This window comes from Monomorium pharaonis, chromosome 1 (assembly GCF_013373865.1).
Source record: "Monomorium pharaonis isolate MP-MQ-018 chromosome 1, ASM1337386v2, whole genome shotgun sequence".
Classification (NCBI taxonomy): Eukaryota; Metazoa; Arthropoda; class Insecta; order Hymenoptera; family Formicidae; genus Monomorium; species Monomorium pharaonis.
This window is the reverse complement of record NC_050467.1, coordinates 18,527,380-18,546,756: the sequence shown is the minus strand read 5'-3', so window position 1 is coordinate 18,546,756 and position 19,377 is coordinate 18,527,380. Positions and strand designations below refer to the sequence as shown.

The 19,377-nt window shown below is 35.9% G+C and overlaps 2 protein-coding genes across 4 annotated transcripts; one reads left to right on the top strand and one right to left on the bottom strand.

Annotated features, from left to right (window-relative positions):
• The first annotated feature begins 398 nt into the window (after positions 1 to 398).
• On the top strand, positions 399 to 19,362 carry LOC105831583 (putative mediator of RNA polymerase II transcription subunit 26). 3 transcript variants are annotated; one of them, XM_012671797.3, is made up of 11 exons: positions 399 to 1,294; positions 12,217 to 12,335; positions 12,428 to 12,567; positions 12,661 to 12,790; positions 12,924 to 13,061; positions 13,254 to 13,430; positions 13,754 to 15,115; positions 15,875 to 16,023; positions 16,451 to 16,830; positions 16,902 to 17,180; positions 17,397 to 19,362. In XM_012671797.3, exons 2-11 carry the CDS (start codon positions 12,222 to 12,224, stop codon positions 18,719 to 18,721), a joined length of 4,194 nt encoding a protein of 1,397 aa, XP_012527251.1. In that variant the 5' UTR covers positions 399 to 1,294; positions 12,217 to 12,221; the 3' UTR covers positions 18,722 to 19,362. The 3 variants fall into 3 exon arrangements, with proteins under 3 accessions (XP_012527251.1, XP_012527250.1, XP_012527252.1); XM_012671796.3 differs by having other exon boundaries at positions 16,448 to 16,830; XM_012671798.3 differs by lacking the exons at positions 399 to 1,294; positions 12,217 to 12,335; positions 12,428 to 12,567 and having other exon boundaries at positions 12,916 to 13,061; positions 16,448 to 16,830.
• On the bottom strand, positions 2,365 to 10,016 carry LOC105831585 (pickpocket protein 28). The gene is made up of 12 exons (XM_012671799.3): positions 8,081 to 10,016; positions 7,713 to 7,825; positions 7,521 to 7,646; positions 6,729 to 6,932; positions 6,449 to 6,566; positions 6,146 to 6,294; positions 5,878 to 6,079; positions 5,368 to 5,638; positions 4,135 to 4,255; positions 3,931 to 4,056; positions 3,419 to 3,510; positions 2,365 to 3,149 (listed from the first exon to the last, which is right to left on the bottom strand). Exons 1-12 carry the CDS (start codon positions 8,414 to 8,416, stop codon positions 2,962 to 2,964), a joined length of 2,046 nt encoding a protein of 681 aa, XP_012527253.2. The 5' UTR covers positions 8,417 to 10,016; the 3' UTR covers positions 2,365 to 2,961.
• Positions 19,363 to 19,377: the final 15 nt, after the last annotated feature.

Genomic DNA, 19,377 nt, shown 5'->3' with positions numbered 1-19,377 from the left:
GTAATTGTTTAATTTTGTTTCAAATTTTCAAGAGTCATTAATATTAATTTATAGTTATCATTCAAATGCAAATAAATCATTGCAGAGTTTTTCATCTTTTTCCTCAAAGTATTCTTATCAAAGAGCAGAAGATAAAATTACTTAATATTTATGTATGTCTATCAACTTTTAGCTTTAAAGTAAATTTTTGTTTATTATAGTATGAATATATTCTTTGTTTATATTTTCGAGATATAACACAATTTGAATATATTATTGTGTCAATTTCATATTGCATAAATATTAAGTATTGTTATTGTAATATTTTAATAATACGTTCTCTTTCTGCTTCTCTTTCTCTTTCTGCTTCTCTGTCTTTCATAGAAATACTTTGAAAAAAAAAACAACTTTATAATAATTTCCTTGCGTTTTAATTTTTTTTTTCAGGGGAGAAGGGAAGAGATGTGATACTACAGACTGATAACGTATCAAGGGAAAATTTCCTGAAATTAATTAGTAACATTAATTGTAACTTTGAGTCTCCTGTTCTAAAGAAACAATAATTATCTTTAATATGTCAGCCATTATCACGATTGTCATGCAACTTCTTGGAAGACCAGAGCTGTGCGCAGTATTAAAAAATTCTGTAGGATGAAAGTTCGAAAACCAGAGTCCCATCCACTACGAATTCATCGCTTCTACACAGCATCCCATGGATATTCGATCAAAAATCTCCAATCTACCAAAATCTCGCGCTATATCCATCGGCGGCATGGATGGGCACAGCTGATTGGCTGCAGGCCGCAGTGCGCGTGTACCGAGCGTACGGACCCGAATGGTACAAATCGTGGTAACGTCAAAATGACGGTAAAATGAGCCGTAATTGTTCGAAAATTTCATGTTTATTTTGAAGTCATTCGACGTTTTTTATGTCATCGTGACTTTTTCCTTCGTTACACTGGAAAGCCGCATAAAGCTCCATGGGAAAGCGAGGGGCGGGATTCGAGCGGCAAGCGAATCGTCCAATCGCGATCGGGAACGCCGGGCGATGATTGGTCGGTTCGCCCGTTGGATCCTGCGTGGATCGCTGTCGCCGCCGTCGGCTCGACTGTCATGGCGTCGTCGCGACCGTCGATGTGATTTCGTGCTTGTGCTCGTGCTTGCTCGTGCTACAACCGACAGCGACGAGACGACGGGGACGCTCGCCGTCGTGGTGTCTCGCTCAGAGCTTTCCGGACGTGCCGCGATGCCGTACGCCCGATTGTCGCCGAGGATCATCGCGCGATTGTGAATCGGAGCGAGCGGATTCAGGAAGGTAAACCGCATGAAACGGAGACGGAGTCGGTGACGACGGAGCATGTTTCTCCGGAGTGTCGCGTGAATCCTCCGGATTTCCATGCTCGACCCGACGGAGGTCTCGGCCCCGTGTTGACGAGGTCCGCCTGATTGTCGGCGAGACGCTCGCCACGTCGTCCCCGCGACCGACACTGCCGGCGCGACACCCGGAGACGAGATTCCCGTGCCGTAGGCACGCGAAAATGATCCCTACTCGTCGTGTCGTCACGTCGCCCGTTCCGTTGACAGCAACAGCACGAGTGACATGACATGTATCTCGCGCGTATAACGCGCTTCTCCGTCTCCGGGAACCTTGAGAGTCAAGCCTTCGAAGTTGTATCGATTGTAGCATCGATCATCGATTACGTCGATACAACTTCGAGGCGCGCGTTGCGAAGGAAGCCCTTTATTTATTCGATGTTAATTAACACATTCGCGTGGGGGTCAAAGATTGATAGCTGATCCAGATGTAAGCTATTAATTTACTAATTAAATATTTATTATTTACTTGTTATTATAATTTACATGCTATTAATTGTATTGCGTAATAAATAAAAGCGATTATGTCCAAAGAAGACGCGCGAGCGTCTAAGCGATCTAAACTGACCTTTCTAAAGACAGATAGAGAGAGAGAGAGAGAGAGCGAGAAAGGCAACGTAATTTAATATATATTATACAAATTACAATTTTTTTGAATTAAAATTTTCTTTTTAATCCATTTAACTTGTTCTGAAGGTTAAATCAATTTTAATTAGTAATTTCTAAATTAGTAATTTAGAAAATTGTTTTATTTTGGAGTCGGAAATCGCGGATACATCTAGCGACAAATTAGAATTGTGTAGTTAAAAACTTTGATGCATTGCAAGCGTCGGTTGAGTTAATTAATCATTAATATTGCTGATAATCTTTAATCCATAGGATACAATACACGTAGCATGGTCCACGTGACCCAATATCCCAATATGCCCTAATGTAATTCACCCTCTGTTTTTTGGCTATTGTTATGTGTGCGCGGATGTAAAGGATGAATTCGAATGGGACGAGTTAATGTTCGGAATCGAAAATCGGTGCGAGTTTATTTCAACGATTGTTGTACAATGTTTATTCTTCGAACACGTCTCGGGTTCTAACGGTCGACTCTCTCGAGCCGTTCAGATCCGTACCACGACTCCTTTTTCCCCCTCCAGGGATCGTATTTTCCCGAATCTTCCTAACTGTCAATTTTTTATTTTCTTTTATTTAAAAACTCAACATCAACTTATTTACGTTCAACTTATTACGTTATATATATTTCACATTACGTAATTATTTACTTTTTGTTTTAAGGAAAAACACTAACAGATCGCTATTTTAGAAAAGAAATATATATCAGTTATTAATAGTATCAACAAATTCGAAAACTGTATCGCAACATCTCGTGGATTAAGGCTCGTGTCTACCAACGGAGATTAATTTTAAGCTCGGTTTAACTTATTTTTTATTTTTTTCTAATTTTTGGAACTAGAATAAGATAACAATTGTTAAACCGAGATTAAAGTTAATCCATGTTTGGTAGAAACGGGCCTAAATGTTAAAAGTAATGCACATTCGGTATACGCTCTGATGAAACACTTCGCTGGCTAGGTCGCTATTTATGCGGCGTCTAATTTAATTCATGAACGGATAGATTGCCTTCTTGTTGTCATCTAAGGGATGCGTTGGGATCACGGTGGGTCTCGGCAGTTCCCGGCGATTGTACAAGCGGCACCACAACCGCATAGTCGAGAAGTATAGTATTTCCATGAACGACAGAAAACTGAAACCCATAAAGAGACCCAGCAAGCCTCCCGTACTTGCTGTAAATTGCGGTTGTAATTTTTTTAATTTTTAAAAAGCTGCAAGGTATTTTTTAAATTAATTTTTTATAGATTTTTTATTCTAAATAAATATGTATAATTAATATAAATAACCAGTGACAAAGTAAAACGTCATTTTTTTCATACGTTAAATCTCCCGATCTATAAGGGAACAGTTTAAAATAGGAAAATGTTTAATCCAGGTGCTATAGTGCCTCTAAAAACGTCAATATTTTTAAAAATAATAATTAGAGTTCAGATATACTTACACAGAAATTCAATGAATCCAAAGAGTTCGTTTTTCACATATTTCGTGAATTGGGAGTCCACAAAGAACAGATGGACCACCGCCATGTTTTCCCTAAAATTCCGAGAATCAAAAAGGTGTCGCTAACTACACGAGAAAGAGGGAAATGCGATTTTGAGATTTTTTAACAAAGGCGCGCTTGTAATTATGCAGCTCGTGGGGAAAGCCGGACACGCAATGCACACAGGGTGTCCAAATATTATCTTAATATAGATCTTAATTCAACGACAGATCTACTTCGACTTGCGCTTGAGCTTTGGTTAGGGAAAGCAGCGACGATGTCGCAACTTGCGTCAATTAATATTGAGTTTTGTACTTAGATTTTAGCGTGAAAGCCTGTAAGAATGAAATCCACTCGAATAATTTTCTTCGGGACACCCTGAACTTTGAACGTCAACCTGTTGCATCTCTTATACACATTAACGAGTACCTGCCGCGATAAGTTTTGCTTGGATTAAATCAAATTTTAATTACGTGAAGTAAGTTACGTTCCTCTTCACGAATTTTTTGTCGATTTGAAAGGACGACGCCAATTTGTTCTGCGAGAGCTCTATGCTGTAACTGATCTCGAAGCAGCCTGGCCAGCAATTGCAACGTGGTCTACGAGAAACAAAAGCTCATCATGCTATTTTGAATTTCGCTAGAAAAGGATTTTATTCTGATGAAAAATGAACTCACATCTCCGTAATGTTGAGTGGATTTGCCACTTCCTCGTCGTAGAGTTTGAGTTCCATGCTTTTTCTGGCACGATTAGCGCATTGCTCGTCTTTCTTGCCGCAGATTGGCGTGTTATTCGATTCTGCAAATAATATCGCTCTAGTAGATAGATAGAAAAATAAAATTTCACAGATTATGTATTTAATTTCTTGTTACTCCGTCGTTGCAAACTAGACAATTTTAGTGTTTATGTGATTTTTAACAGATTTTAACGATAAATTAGAGAATAAACTTTTATTTTAAAATATTAAAATATTTTATTCCATATTACGGAAAAAAATAATTTTGCTATTGCAGCGAAACTATTGCTGCTACAGCATATTCGATGTAACAGCAATACAAATTTATTATTGTAACTAATTTTTCACAATGTTGAATTTTACAGCAAAATATGTGTTGTCAGTTTACAGTAAAATAAATGAATTTTGTAAAGTAAATTTATCCGTAGAAATATATTAATTTGCTGTGGAAACAAAACAGTCAGTTCTTAGCAAATTGTTAAATCAACAAAAGTTTTTTTCTATTCTGGCAAATTTTGCTCATTCGCAAAATTATATTGGTACACCAAAAATACTTTAATGGCAGAAAAGAAATTATTTTGTTCTTATAACTAGAACTAGATAATTTGCTAAATTACCAAAACTAAATTTTTTCAACTAATAAATAAAATTAATATTCTTAACCATTCGTTTTGCTGTCCAAATAATAACTAATGAAATATGCTAATACATCATAAAATATGCTGTACCAGCAAAGTATTTTTCTCCCAGTCTCCGTCTTTTGAATACTTAAAAATATTTTAATTTTGAACAATGTTTAGACTTAAAACACTAAAGTTTAGACTAAAACATTTAAAGCTATTAAAAATTGACGTTTTACACGTTGTAGTATTTTAAATTTAAATTTTGTAACTTTAAGTTACTATTATACTTTGTTTGAATATCGTATTATTTTTTATCTCAAGAAAAGTTTCACTCTTTCTCGTAGCAGGATCGAGATATTTCTTCTGTAATATTTAAACCTAAATTTAAAAAAAATTTTCCTTACTTATATTTATGAGATATTTATTAAATGCGTTAAACGTTCTCATTTAATAAATATGTGGTTTTAACAGATATCTAATAAGTTTATTAAAAATAAATTTTTGTTACTTTTCGTCAGATACGATAAAGAATTAATAATGATAATGATTACTTGGCATGTAAGGCTGCACGCAGTGGCAGAGCTGCTGCGTAAAATTTGCCTCGCATTCCAGAACGCAGTTCCTCTGCGTATACGTCCGGTAATAGCGCAGTTTTCTTTCGGTGGTGAAGAAGCACTTTCGCTTGTTTTTCGGTATGTGGATTATCGACGGACTGGCAGACGATATCCGCGGTCTTATTATCACCCGCGTTTCCTCGCCCGGCGTAATCGAGAACGCGAAATCAGCGATTTTTGGTGTCTCTACAGGATTATGGAGCAACATCTGCAAATTCATGATTACAACGTTTAACATTGTCGTTCTCTCAAGGAATGACGTTGTAAAGAAGATTCTATAGCATTCTATAGAATTATTTAATGTCTAAGAATTTACAAACTTAAATTTTAACAAGAAAATTTATTCCAAGAAACGAATGTTTTCAAAATCGCCTTTAAAAAAACCATTGCCTAAAATTAGAAAAAGAAAATGAAAGAGAGGGTAGCTTTTTCTAGCGTAAAACGCACTTTAAAGCCCGCGCCGGCGGTCGACGAGCAATAATATTCATTCATCTCAACATCAAGAGCCAAAGTCAAGCCGTAATACAGTCCAGCACCGTATGGTCTCCACGGTATAACGTCCGTCGGCATACTCGAATCGTATCCCTTTTCGGCATTCCAGTCAATACTCTGAGATGGGTACGTTATATTGAAATCGGGCCACTCGAGCCTAAAGCAACCAAATACATTTGACTCCATAACTACGTGAATCTGGTGGCTTCCTCACTTCACTCACGCATTATAGAAAAGACGGTCCTTGGATACCGAGTTGAAATTACAACAAATACCCTCGTCGGTCATAGTGGGATTAAAAATCCTCTCGCAATCAGTCTGATTTCCGTGCCAGAGGCAGTAGTGTAACATGTCTGTGCATGGCTGGGAAACCTGAGCAAAGAGATGAAAAATTAGAATAATCTTCCAACAGTATAATTAAAGATGATCCCGATCTCGCCGACTTTGTTCGAGATACGTGATTTTAGTCTCTGCAATTATCCCGATTATTTTTTCACAATATACATTAAATGCATGCAAAATATACATTGATTAAAAACTGCTGTATTCTCTTCCATCCTATAGTCTGATTCTCGTTTTCGAAAGTTACGTTGCTATCTGAATTGCAAACATCTTCCACAAATAGTTTTTCTAAGGTGTCGGACCTAACAAAAAAAACAAAAGATTTTTTAAAATAGTTTTCAGTTTTAATTTTTTTAAATAATTATTTTTAGATATTAGTGTCTCTCTCTCTCTTTTCATTTATGATAACAGTTATTATAAAGTGTAATACTCTAGTTAATTAATGATCTAAAGTCCCACTTTACCCACGCTCGATCCGATTTGCTTCCGTTCTTTTGACTCTATTCATGTTACATATTGTTATGGAAGGAAACGGAATTTCGTTGAGGGCAACTGGATCGGGACTCAAAGAAATAATGATGGGAGCTCCGTTCCATTTCTGATAAAGATAACAAATATAATATATCGCCACTGTTAGCGCGGTGGCGAACGATATTATCCAAAATATTCTGCAAAAATGATGCATTGGTTATTAAAACATTTCTGTTCTAAAATTTTCTAAAATAAATGTTCATAATTAACGACATATTTAATATTAATTATGATCTATATATAATAATAACATGCAATACAATATATATAATTATATAATATGTAATATGTTATATAATATGTTATAATATTTTTAGTCGATTCTTATCGCAAGACTGTCTCAAGTAATATCTTAAAATACTAATGTAATTCTGGGAGCAATTTATGACTATTTAGAATGATCTTAAATATAAGAATTGACTATAAATACCGGTCATAATCTCTTTTCTTTATTTATGTATCATATACAAGCTTAATTAATATTTATATATTATTCTAAATTTTATAATAATAGAAATATATAATATATATTTATAAAAATATATAATAGACATAATTTTTTTAAGAAATTAATGATTTTATTATATTAAAAATTGTATCTCAATAATTTTTGTAAATTTATTATTAATTTTGCAATGTCTGCTTCGCGGAATTGTATGAAGATAGTTGCTCGAATGAAAAAAATTCCTTATTACAAGTTTTTAAATTGACAAAAAATTTTATACCTTTCTATGATTGACAATCCCGAATCACCAACATAACGCAAACCATGAAGAGTGCTGTATGAGCAATACTGCCTAGCCAGCTCACCGATGTCTGTACATCTCGGATGCTTCTTCCCAGTCTTTGATCTAAGAGCAAAACTAAATTAGGTAGATGTATATTATTGGCATTCGGTTAATTAAAAAGACCTTTACCTTTCAGTTTTCTCGTTCTCTTGATCATTGATTTTATTCATGGTTGATTCCTTTTTTTCGAATAAATTCTTGTATCTTGATCTCAAGGTGAAATCTTGCGACTGATACATATCCTATACATAATTATGTTTATGTCGGAATACGTATACATACTTCTGTATGTAATTCATGAAATTGCAAATTAATTGATATTTTTCAAATCTAGTAATTAAATTTTTATACAGAATTTATTCATAGATTAAATCATTTTTTACTTGGGACTATAAGGAAATTAGGTTGCTTTTCATTATTGTTTATTGACTGGTTCAATTTCTTATTTGGTTGGTGCAATGACTGTCGTTTGCAGACTGTCGGAACGTTAATCTTACCCTCGTGTGTTCGCGAGGTGCGAATCCCTCCAGTCGTTGGGGCGGCCTGTAAGGATTTTGCAAGTGCACGGTGTTGACGGTGTAAGACGGGAGAGTGTTGCCGGCCTTTAAATAATCAAACGTTGCTCTGTCGGCGCCGTTGTAGTAATTCTCACCCCCGACATCCGCGGGATTACGGTTGAAGGTTCGCGACGTCATCCCGGGCATGTTGTACATCCTTGTATGAACGAAATCAGGCGTTCGGTCGGCGTTCGAGGTGATGTGCGTTAAAATTCGCGCATCGTTCCACGGGTTGAAGATCGGCTTCTTCTTCTCTTGCTCCGAAGAATTCTCCATTTCACGGTCATTCTCTCTCTCGATTCATTGCGACTCTATTCATTCGATGATTTTATCTCTCAGCGCGGATCACCCTATTAAATCGCTTCGTTCAGTAAATTTTAAAAAAGAAAGAATGGTAGTCGCTCTTATTCACGTTTTTTTTCCCCCTTTACTTTCTACGCGGGTCGACAATCTTCTATCAAGCCTTTAGTTGAAAAGTTTCGGGTTTATTCTATAAAAGATTAATAATTAAAATAACTTCTCCGATTATCGTTAATTCCGCCCTAATCATTTATTATTTATCACGCAATAATTCTTTATCAGGGGACGAAATGCTTATCGCGAGTTTTGTCGCTCCCCTCTAATTATGTCACGAGACTCCTCCAAACTATCCCCCAAGAAGGCCGACGGTTGACTGAGGTGTAAACGAGCATCCTTCCAACTTCGGCGATGCGATGTTCACCCCTGTGCTCGTGTGCGTGCGCGCGTTTATGATCTTCTAGATAAATGTATATATTGTTGTTCCAACATTGTTGCACTAACAAGACCGAATCGCAAAATGACCGTGGCATAAATGACCGCGAGGCGATCGCGACTTCAAACTACGTTTTTTTATTCTTCGCGACGAAGAACGAAATCAGACCTGATTTTAACGACAGACTTTTCGAAGTAAATCTGAATGTCCCACTCCGGGAATAATCGAATAACGCTTATTGCGAGTAAGAGAGTCGCTATCGTGCGAGATATATACATTTTATGTGCGGATAAAACTCGAATAAAGAAATCATAGTTCCCGCAATTTTTATTCGAAATGTCAGGTGTCAATTTCAGATAATAAGGCGAGATCTAGTAGACCGTCGTCTCTCGTGATACACCTGCTTTCGCCACAATAATGACCCTCACCGAGCCAGCCGTTTAGCGTTATCCGATTATTCCCCGGGTGGCACTTTTCTATTGATGTGGGGAAAAGGCAACAAATAAACGTCGCACGAAAGTACAAATTAATATATGATAAACGCGGCCTATCAGTCGCGAATATCTGCACTTTTACATGCGGACTATCTCGTTTAACAATAAACGAGTACACGAAAGTGGCGTTCCTCTATTTTTTTTTCCTTACTAATCGAATGCACATACTTATGATACGATCCAACGTTCTACTTAGAATCCTCGAATCGCCTACGTTGCCTACGGTGTCGTTACGATGTCCGCCGTGGCAACGATGCAGCGTAAGATAAAGAAAAGAAGAAGGTTGTACTCGTGGAGAAGAGCATCCTTTTTTTTTTCGAGCCAATGAGACGTCAGACGTTTCGATTTTTATTTCGATTGGTGACATCTTTACCTCTCATTCGAGTCACGTATTGGTAAATCTCCACGCGAAAACATTATCTTTTCGATCGAAGGGAAGAATCGCGCGCGAATGAGGAAAAAAACCGTAATGCTGTAACGATGCGACCGATTTTATAAAGCTGTCGTTACAGAATGCCAGAATTGGATAAGTTAAAATATGTATCTAATTAAATGTTAAAAACTATGCTTTTTCACTAAATACTAAAAACTGAATAAAAAACTTAACTCAGAAATTCCATTAAGATTAATTTAAATTAAGAAATAATCTTGAAAGGCATTATTTATACATTAAATTAGAATTAAATGATTACAATTTTTTTAAAAATTAGATTAGTCAAAATTACAAATCATTAAATAATTTAACATTTTTTTTTGTAAATTTATACGAAATAACAAAGAAATATTGTTTTTTTAAATAGATTTATGAGAATGCATTTTTTTTTATCCAGATACGCGTTTAACTTAGGAAAAAAGTTAATAAGTTAAAATGCTTTAAAGGAAAAGGGAGTTAAAAATTAACTGATCATAAATTAACTGAGCTAAAAAGATATAAGTTATTAACACTTCAACTTTATTATTTAACATTTAGCTTTATAACTAGTTACCAGCCAACTCTACAAAAATGCACATACGGCGATTCACTTATCGTCGTTACAAATCGCATCGACTGCGTGTATCACCGATGCAAAGCACAGGATAGATCGATCTGGGAATAACCGCGAAAGCGCATGTTGTCGCGCGATTAGAGGCTGTTACGTATGTTGTATTAACCGCAATGTAATGGGGGGGGGGGGCGGAACACCCTCGCGCGATCGCTATCCTTAAGCAAGGGTGATGTTAATTAATAAAAACGTTCGCGAGTAAGTTTATCTGCGCGCCTTTTTCTCTATGACACGCCGTACTGCCTTTCTCTCTCAAATAGAATTTATATTATTAAATTGAATTATTAAATCAATATTGTAATGAAATTAATTATATAATTAATTGTATCATTAAATTTGCTGTCGTCATTGCGACGATTTAATTTAATAATGTAATCATCTGGATTTAATAATATTTAATCCAATCGCGTATTCCATTATGTTGCATTGTTATCATAAATTATGTTATTAAATTTTAATTATTGCATAATTTTCATGCGATGCATAATTTTGTTTAAAAGTATTTTAAAAAATATTTAAAATATATTTCAATGTGAGCGCTCCGCGATCGTTAAACGTGAATGTAATTCGTGTATAACACCGTTCAAATTTCTTCATTATTTTCAAAGTCTATAACCGATCGGTCAAATCGTTATCGTGAGCACAGAAAGCCGATGTTGGCACAACGCAATAGAAAAGCATGCGGAAAACCGCCGTGGGACACTACCGTGATGTCGCCATATAGCACACACGCAATTTTCCATTGTCATGCATAACAAGACAAGGGGTTGTAAAGTGGTTACAGACTTGTCCCCGCGGTGGAAATGTTTCGTGACTGCCTCCTCTGATGGATCGTCGGTCCCGGCATAATTACAAGACAAACATTCGTGTTATCCTTATCGATGTTCAACGGCAAAGTCCGGCTGCCTCCGCATCTCGAAACGAAACGTTTGCCCCCTCGAATGTTTGCCAGGTGACAATGGCAATGATACGCCCGTATGAAATTATGGGCGTTTGACAGGGAAAGCAATTTGCCGGATGGACATCCGGCGATCGGCTATTTATCGTCACGCTTTGACTCGACGAAATTGATTTGACGACGCGAGATACATCGATCACGCGCGCGCGGGGGAGGGTTTAATTAATCTTTTATTCATGGGCCAATGATAAATGAGCGATACATTTTGCGGGGAAAACTAAAGGCTAAATAATTCACGTTGATTATGATAATGCAGATCGTCGGGAAGAATTTACCATTGAACGGAATACATAGTAATTAGACGGACTGTGTGCTTTAAATAGAGGGGACCTTGCCGCGAGTAGTGAGGCAAGGTCGGGCTTTTTCCTGATAATACTCTTTGTACAACGGCGGTATTAGGTCACCGCCGTTTGTTCTGCAGCGACGATGTCATAAGCGGCGATAATGATTATGCATGACGAGTGACGAGAAACGACGTGCCTTTTAAACAAGACACGTGATTCTATCAGCGCAATTAACGGCGCGGTATTGCCTATAAAATTATGATATACCGATAACAGTGATATTTTATAACATTCTCACTTTGACATCGTATAATTAGCAATTATAACGTTGAATTTGTAGAGAAAGTCCAGTGGGTCTAGGTCTGCCGCTGACACGAATAATTAGCTCGTTGCGTGAAAAAAAAAAGATGAATTCTTCTTTAAAATTAATTACGGTTTTCTTTCACATCGTTTACAGCGTACGTTTATCTCGACGGAATAAAATTGATATGTAAATCTCGGTTTATTCTATTATATAATTGATTTTTATTTATTAATAAAATGACACCACATTGTTTGTTACAGACAAAATGTCGTACGGGACGAGAAAGCGAAAAGAAAACGAGGAGCGAAAAGTAAACGATGGAGAGCAAGATAATTTTTTCACCGACGAGATGAGAGAGGAGATAGAAGCGATGTGGGAGGTATATAAAATAATTCATAATTGTTTGTTTCTGGGATATAGGGAGTGAGAACTTTATGGACATTCGGTAAAAAAAATATCACGTTATTTCAGATACCACAAATTTTCCATTTCCTTTATTTAACGAAGGAATCTCTCAATGTACCTCAATTATCTTTATACGAAATGGAGAGAATGTTGCTGATACCAAGGGCCTCGAAACAACTAGCAAACATTATGACGTGTTTGCTAAGGTACGTTAAAAATACAATTAAATTCAACTTGAGATTAAATTGTCTTAAAAGGCGAAGAACGTTATTACACGAAAATCGATTTTTAAATTGCAGTTCTCCGACCACAAAAGCAAAGCTACGCAAGATACCACCAATGCCGTATGAATTTTGGACCAATATTCTCGCGTACAAAATGACGAGCTGGTTCAAAATTTATCGCGCGAAGCACGAAGATGCAACCAAAGTATGTATTGTCGCAAGTTCGCAAACTGATAATAGTACATAACTTTGCATCGAATATCCGACACGTTTTAGACGCGTATACACATATATTATTGTACACCACAGTGATCAGAAATATGATCCAAGATTTTTAGGTTCTAGAAACCATCGGCGTTGAACCAGAATTTTGGAATATCTTTCCCGAGACTTCAATGCTCGACGGCAAAGACTTTGAGGATCTTAGCTTCAAACAAAGGGTTTGGCTGCTGAAAACCGTCTGTGATACAATCATGGTGAGTCCGCGACATAAAGCACGTTCGGAGAGTGCCATTAGCGCTATTCAGCGTTGCGCTATTGCACCAGTCATTTTTATCGTTCACTACATACAAGGACAAACTGACGCAATATCGCTAATAGGACTCTTCAAATGCGTTTGTAATCATAAAGAAACTACATGTTAAATTGAACTGCGATAATTCTTACAGCATACTAGAAAAACGGTTCAGGAAGACATAGTGAACCAACCATGGGAGGATCAATTTGAAACGGTTTTAGGAATGGATCGCAACGGGGCGAAATACATTTACTTTCCTCAATTTATGCCGAATGATCTCAGAATTTACAGGCATTCCCTGGACAATAAAATCTTGTCGACTTCCAAGGTAATTTATTTATTTTTCTGAGATCTAACTGACACTGTTCTTGCACGAAAGCATGTTCTTTCAAAAAAATAAGAATATTATGCACACTTGTTTTAATCATAAGTATTTATGTATTTGTTTATAATAAGTAGATAATAATATAGATATAAATGTATAGAATAATATTCTCTTAAACGTTTTCTCTAACGTTAAAACTTGTTTTATTAAACATTGAAATTTATTCATATCACTCTAATCTCTCATCTAATATCATTTATTATATTATTTTTTATAAGCTTTATATATTTCATAAAGCTTATATTATAATTTATAACTTTTTTTAGCCTGTCAGACAAGAGCGAGAAATGGAAAGGAACAAATTCATTAGATATAGAAAGAGAAAATTGCAAATACGCAATAACTTATCCGATCGCAGATCGAACAGGCATGAGAATGGGACCGACGATAAAGATCTTAGTAATAATGATAGCGCTGGGGGTTCGTTTATCAGTGAAGATACGAATTTGAGTAGTACCAGTACGTGCAGTAACAATAATAACAACAACATAAGTCTAGATGCCATAAGCAGGAAGCGTCGTAGGAGTTTGTCGAAAATGTCTGAGGAAAGTTTATTGTCAAATGCGAGATCCAGCGGTTACGAAACCCATACCTCCAGCGATAATAAATCATTAGACGACGAATCGTCGCGGATGTTTAAAGGTTTCACCAATACTCAAAACGATAATTGCAATATAGAGATAATTAATGAAATGTTGGACGATTTAAAAACAGAAATCGATAAAGATAAGAGAATGGACGAATATGAAAGCACTAGCGGTAACGAATTAGCGTCACAAGAAAAATTCGTAGAATTGTACAAAAATACTTCAATGTCCCGTAATGAAACTGCAATAGTTTTCGAAAAAGATGATAGATCTAACGACAATTTATCCAACAGTTCCAAAACGGACGATGAGAAACTAAATGAAATAATTAATGCCGAGAGTTCCAAGTTACCTGAAGATGTATATTCCAAAAGTATTACCGTCAGTGACAATGTAAGTGATATTTCAGTGTTGACGTCCAAATCGGATGATGAGAAACTGAGTGAGACGAAAACCAGTGATAGTAATATTAATGCGAGTGAAAACAGTTTAAATAGAAAAACAATTTTTAACAAGTTATTTTATACATCTACTTCTATCAATAGTAAACTTTCATTAAGTGAAGAAGTGACTAGACAGTGTCTTAGTGAAATGCCATCAATGACAGAAGCAGAAACGAATAATCCAACTCAAGAAAAAAACTTAAGAGAAGGAATGAAGCTGCGGTCCCGAAACATAGTAAAACAGTATGACCAACAAAATAAAATTAATGCAATAAAAGAAAAGACAAAAAAGGAACAGGGATTAAAAAATGATGAAATAAACGAGACAGACGAGGAAGATTTCTCCACGAGCGAAACGCGATTACATACAAGTATGGAATACGATTTGGACGAGTATACAAACAATACTGAACTTGGTTACAATTTGCGAAGTTCCAAGGATCCAAAGACAGATGAAAGTAAACAACATTTCCACAAGATGTTGTCCGATCTCAGTGTTTCCGATTTTTATCTTGTAGTCGACAGCGTGGAAAGCTTAAGGGATCTCATTGCCAGTTTTTCGAATGCGAGTGATTCGGAAAGCAATAATTCCAATAACGTAAGTTTGATAGTTTGATTTTATTGATATAATTATAATTGATAATAAGTGGAGAATGACACAGAATAATTAGAGCAGGATTTCATTTTCTGATAAATATTCTTATATATATATTCTTACATTTTCTAGTTCATATATTTTTTTTTAAACAATTCTTTACAAAGTTTAAATGATACTTATTAGCATCAATATTATTAAATTATGAATTTAATTATGAATTTTATTGTAATATTACTATTATGATTAAGTTTAAAATTGTGTTTGAAGACTGAAAATAATCAACACACAGTTTGAAGAACTAAAAAATAAAACTTCTCAATTTAATTGTGTTATACATTAGGGTCTAATCTTATTTTATTGTTTATCAATAATATTTTATTGTTTCAAAATATGTCTAAAAATACATATGTATATGGGCTCTTAATATTGGACAAATAACGAAATAATAAAGAAATGCTTATAGAGTCAAAAATGGTTGAATTTTGCTTAGTAAACAGTTTAATAATTAATTGTATATACATTTCGGCACATTGGTTTTGGCTGTCTCTAGTGTACAACAAATTTCTTTGCAGTTATGGTATCAATCGTTAATCCATATGATATTTGGTCGAAATTAATTACTCTTTCTTGAGACTTAGGTAAACTCTAGGTTATTTTATGAAAAGATAACAAAATTTGTTAATAAGTATATAGAAATAATCAGGTAATACAAATGCTTACTAATATTTTATTGATTTGCTAAAAATTACGTATTTGCAGGTGGAAGTTATTCCTTTATGCGAAGTAAAATTAGTAAAGAAGTTAACAGAATTATTAAATTCTGTGGAACCAATGGAGGTAACTATAAAAGATGCAATGCGAAAAGCAAAGGCAAAACTTCAAAGAGAATGGTCTAATTTTAAAGAAGGGTATGTATAGTAATATATTTTTTATATCTTAAAGCATGATGTAACTGCGAAAATTATTTCTTAAAATTTCATACATTATCATACATTAAAATGATCACAGAAAAGTATACCTTAATATATTATATAATTAAAGACACTACATAATATCATCTTTCATTAACATTCTGCTTGATTTATGTATATTTGTGAAGTCACTTAGCTTTGATTAATGATGCGCTTAGCAAAACAATGTTGTGCATCTTCATAGCTTTACATTTTCATATCTTTTCATTGTCTCTCTTTCTGGAGAGTTTAAATTACCTGACGCCTTAAGATTGCTACAATCCATGTATGATTTACGATGTGGTCATTGTCCACTTTCTTTAGTAATGTTAATGTCACTTTGTCGAGCATGTATGGTAGACAAACATGTGATGTGTTGTAGCAGTGTGGAGGATCAGGACTCATCCAGTGAGAGTGGTCTCAGCTCTAATTGGTGGGTTCTTGGATCACAGGGCAAGGATCCACTCTCAATTCCCGGAGACGCAACGTTACAAACGCTATCGCAATTTGCCCTATCCCCACCTGGTACCCAAAATAGTAAAAAAGAATCGCGACAAGTCGAGAACGAATGCGATATCGCAGTCAAAAATTCCGAACAAAGTCGACACGAAACCCAGGAGGCGAGCGACAAACAACAAAACGGAAGCGATGAAAAGCAGCCGGACGTCGAGGCACCATCGGGAAGTAACCAAGTCGCGGAAGAAGGAGAGAAACGGGAAGACAAGCAATACGAGAACAACGAAAATACATCAAACGACGACGAAGGTATTCCTGTTTGTCGTCTTTGTTTTCTATCCACGAATTTTTCTTATACTAAAAACAATACTTTCTTACAGATTCAAACCAGGAAACGCAACGCAACAAACGAGTACTACGAGCGCGCGGCGTCTCTTCGTACACAGAACAACTTTATTCAGATGACGAAAGCGACAAGGACGAGCTGGAGGAATGGACCGACGTTGAGGCAGTGTACGCGGCTCCCGGCACACAGGCCAATACATCCGCTTCTAACGTTAATCCGAAGGAACGAAACAATGACAACTGGTCGGATGAGGAGGACTCAGATCAAGATTGGATTCTACCAAGCTCTCGCAAAAGGAAAAATAAACGTTCGTGTAAGTGTCCAATCTTTAAGAAAATATATCAAGAAATGTTGTATTGATGCATTTCAGCTATTTCAAGAGCATTTATGATCGCTTGTGTGCTGCAGTATTATTTCTATTGATGCTAGATTTTTTATAGAATATAAGATTTATCTTTTATGAATATCAAAATATCATTAATAGTAATTTTAATATAAAAGAATAATTTTAACGTTTATACTGTTTTAGCTTCCAATCGAAGATTAAAATCATTTGAGTATAAACTGCAGAACATTAAAGAAAATACGTCTCAAAGCAGTGTAGCATCTGATGTTTCTCATCCTGCCAATGCAAAAATTATCAAAGATAAGCTAAAGGTTAAACTCGCAGATAATAAGACTAAAGAGCCTGAAAAAGCAGTTGAATCAGGAATTTCTGCTAGCAATACTGTATCTGCAGCGAACAACAAAAAGAGAGCAGTGCCTTCCACGGACGCAATTTGCAAAATTGAATCTATTAATAGTGTGCACTCGGAGCTAGACATAAAGGATGAAAATCCGATTTATGAGTCCAATTCGACGACCTACTATGGACAGAACAACTACGGATCTGCAAATACACAACAAAATTATTATTATACGATGCCGCAGAATCCTGGAGTCATGCCTCAAGGGGCGATTATGCAAGGAGCTGGGCCGCCAGCTCCACATGTGGCTTACTATGTACGGCCTTACATGATGCAGCCTCCACAAGACAAGTTTCTGCCCACTGCTCAGCAACAACAGCAACCCGTTTATCAACAGCGCCCTCAGATGATGATGACACAACCGTACATCAACAATGCGAATTACGTGTCCTATATACCGGCGCAGCCTCAACCAGGATACGTAATTGCTCCTGGACCAATGGCAAACCAGCCAAATCCACAAAATCCGATTCATTATTCTCCCAGACCACAGAATAGACAGAATAACAGATATACAGCGCCGCGACAAAACTCTCAACATCCTAATGGCGCAGTAATAAGAAACACTAGTGCACCTACGAGGGGCAGTTATCAGAGGTCCGTCAACTCGAGGAACGTAAGAGGCAATGTTCCTCTGCCAAAGCAAAGGCGGAAAACACCACAACAGGTGTCCAGCACAGAGAACAGCGGCCAAAAAGTCACATCTGTAATCATGCTCAGTGACAGCGATGACGAAATAGAGATGATTATTATGGAAAAAAATCCTACAGAAAAAACTACGCTGTCTAACAGGGAGTCATTGGAACTTCAGAAAACTCTTAATCAGTCTAAACAAAAACCTACGATTACTTCGGACATTATTGTTCCCTCCACAAAGGGCATTCTCTCGCCGCAAATTATTCAGCGGATGAGCCAGGGTGGTATATCCATCACACCGGTGAAGAACAATCCGCCGCCGCCGACGAATTCCAGTACGCAGCTGGTGGTGGTCGTGAACGAGACTGGAAGTCACTATGCCTTGGCACTACCCAACGGTAGCAAACTCATACTCACCCCGGAGCAGGTGGCGCAAATCAGGGCCTCAAATGGAGGGAAACTGATTTTGTAGAGCAATCTAATACGACGATTATTTCGGATTGCACAAATCGCACATCTTTATTTCGTTTCTTAATTTTTCGCAATTAACAACATGTAAATGTGATATGCAACAAGTTTTATTTTTACACTCTGCCTTAGTCATTAGTTAGATTGTAAAAACAGAGGAATTTATCAACATTCGCCATACGCAAATGTTTAAAAAGAATTAATTTAAAAATTCTTAGAATACATATCCCCCGTTACAGGATATATATAGAATACTTTTGAAAAAATATTGTTTCTTATTTTTAATTAGTTTTATTTTACAATGTATAGTTTATGTGTATTGATCTTAAGTATAGTCATGAATACAACAATAAGAATAATGGGTCTATGTGGAGAGTAACAGAGTTTTTATTAAAACTTTATCGTACCTTTTTCGTATTATTGAAATATATATCATATATATATATATATATATATTAAAATCTTCATGAAACCATAAAGCCATGTTTGTAATTAAAAATGTCGAAGCGAAACATTGTTATAACATTTGTAACAAATGCGCAAATACTTTTTAATTCTCTTTGTAATAAAGAGTATTGCAAACGATGAATGCTTTAATGCAAATATCGGATATACATCTAAAATAAAATTTGAATTTCACACAAATTATAATTTTATTAT

Excerpts from the sequence above, each read along its gene's own strand:
- LOC105831585 (XM_012671799.3), bottom strand. The coding sequence starts at position 8,416 with ATGGAGAATTCTTCGGAGCAAGAGAAGAAGAAGCCGATCTTCAACCCG. Across the intron at positions 6,567-6,728 it reads GCAAATCGGATCGAGCGTGG|GTCCGACACCTTAGAAAAAC; the intron begins GTAAAGTGGGAC and ends TTTTTTTGTTAG. Across the intron at positions 6,295-6,448 it reads TACAGCAGTTTTTAATCAAT|GTTTCCCAGCCATGCACAGA; the intron begins GTATATTTTGCA and ends CTCTTTGCTCAG.
- LOC105831583 (XM_012671796.3), top strand. The coding sequence starts at position 12,222 with ATGTCGTACGGGACGAGAAAGCGAAAAGAAAACGAGGAGCGAAAAGTA. Across the intron at positions 12,791-12,923 it reads AGCACGAAGATGCAACCAAA|GTTCTAGAAACCATCGGCGT; the intron begins GTATGTATTGTC and ends CAAGATTTTTAG. Across the intron at positions 16,024-16,447 it reads TGGTCTAATTTTAAAGAAGG|CAGTGTGGAGGATCAGGACT; the intron begins GTATGTATAGTA and ends GATGTGTTGTAG.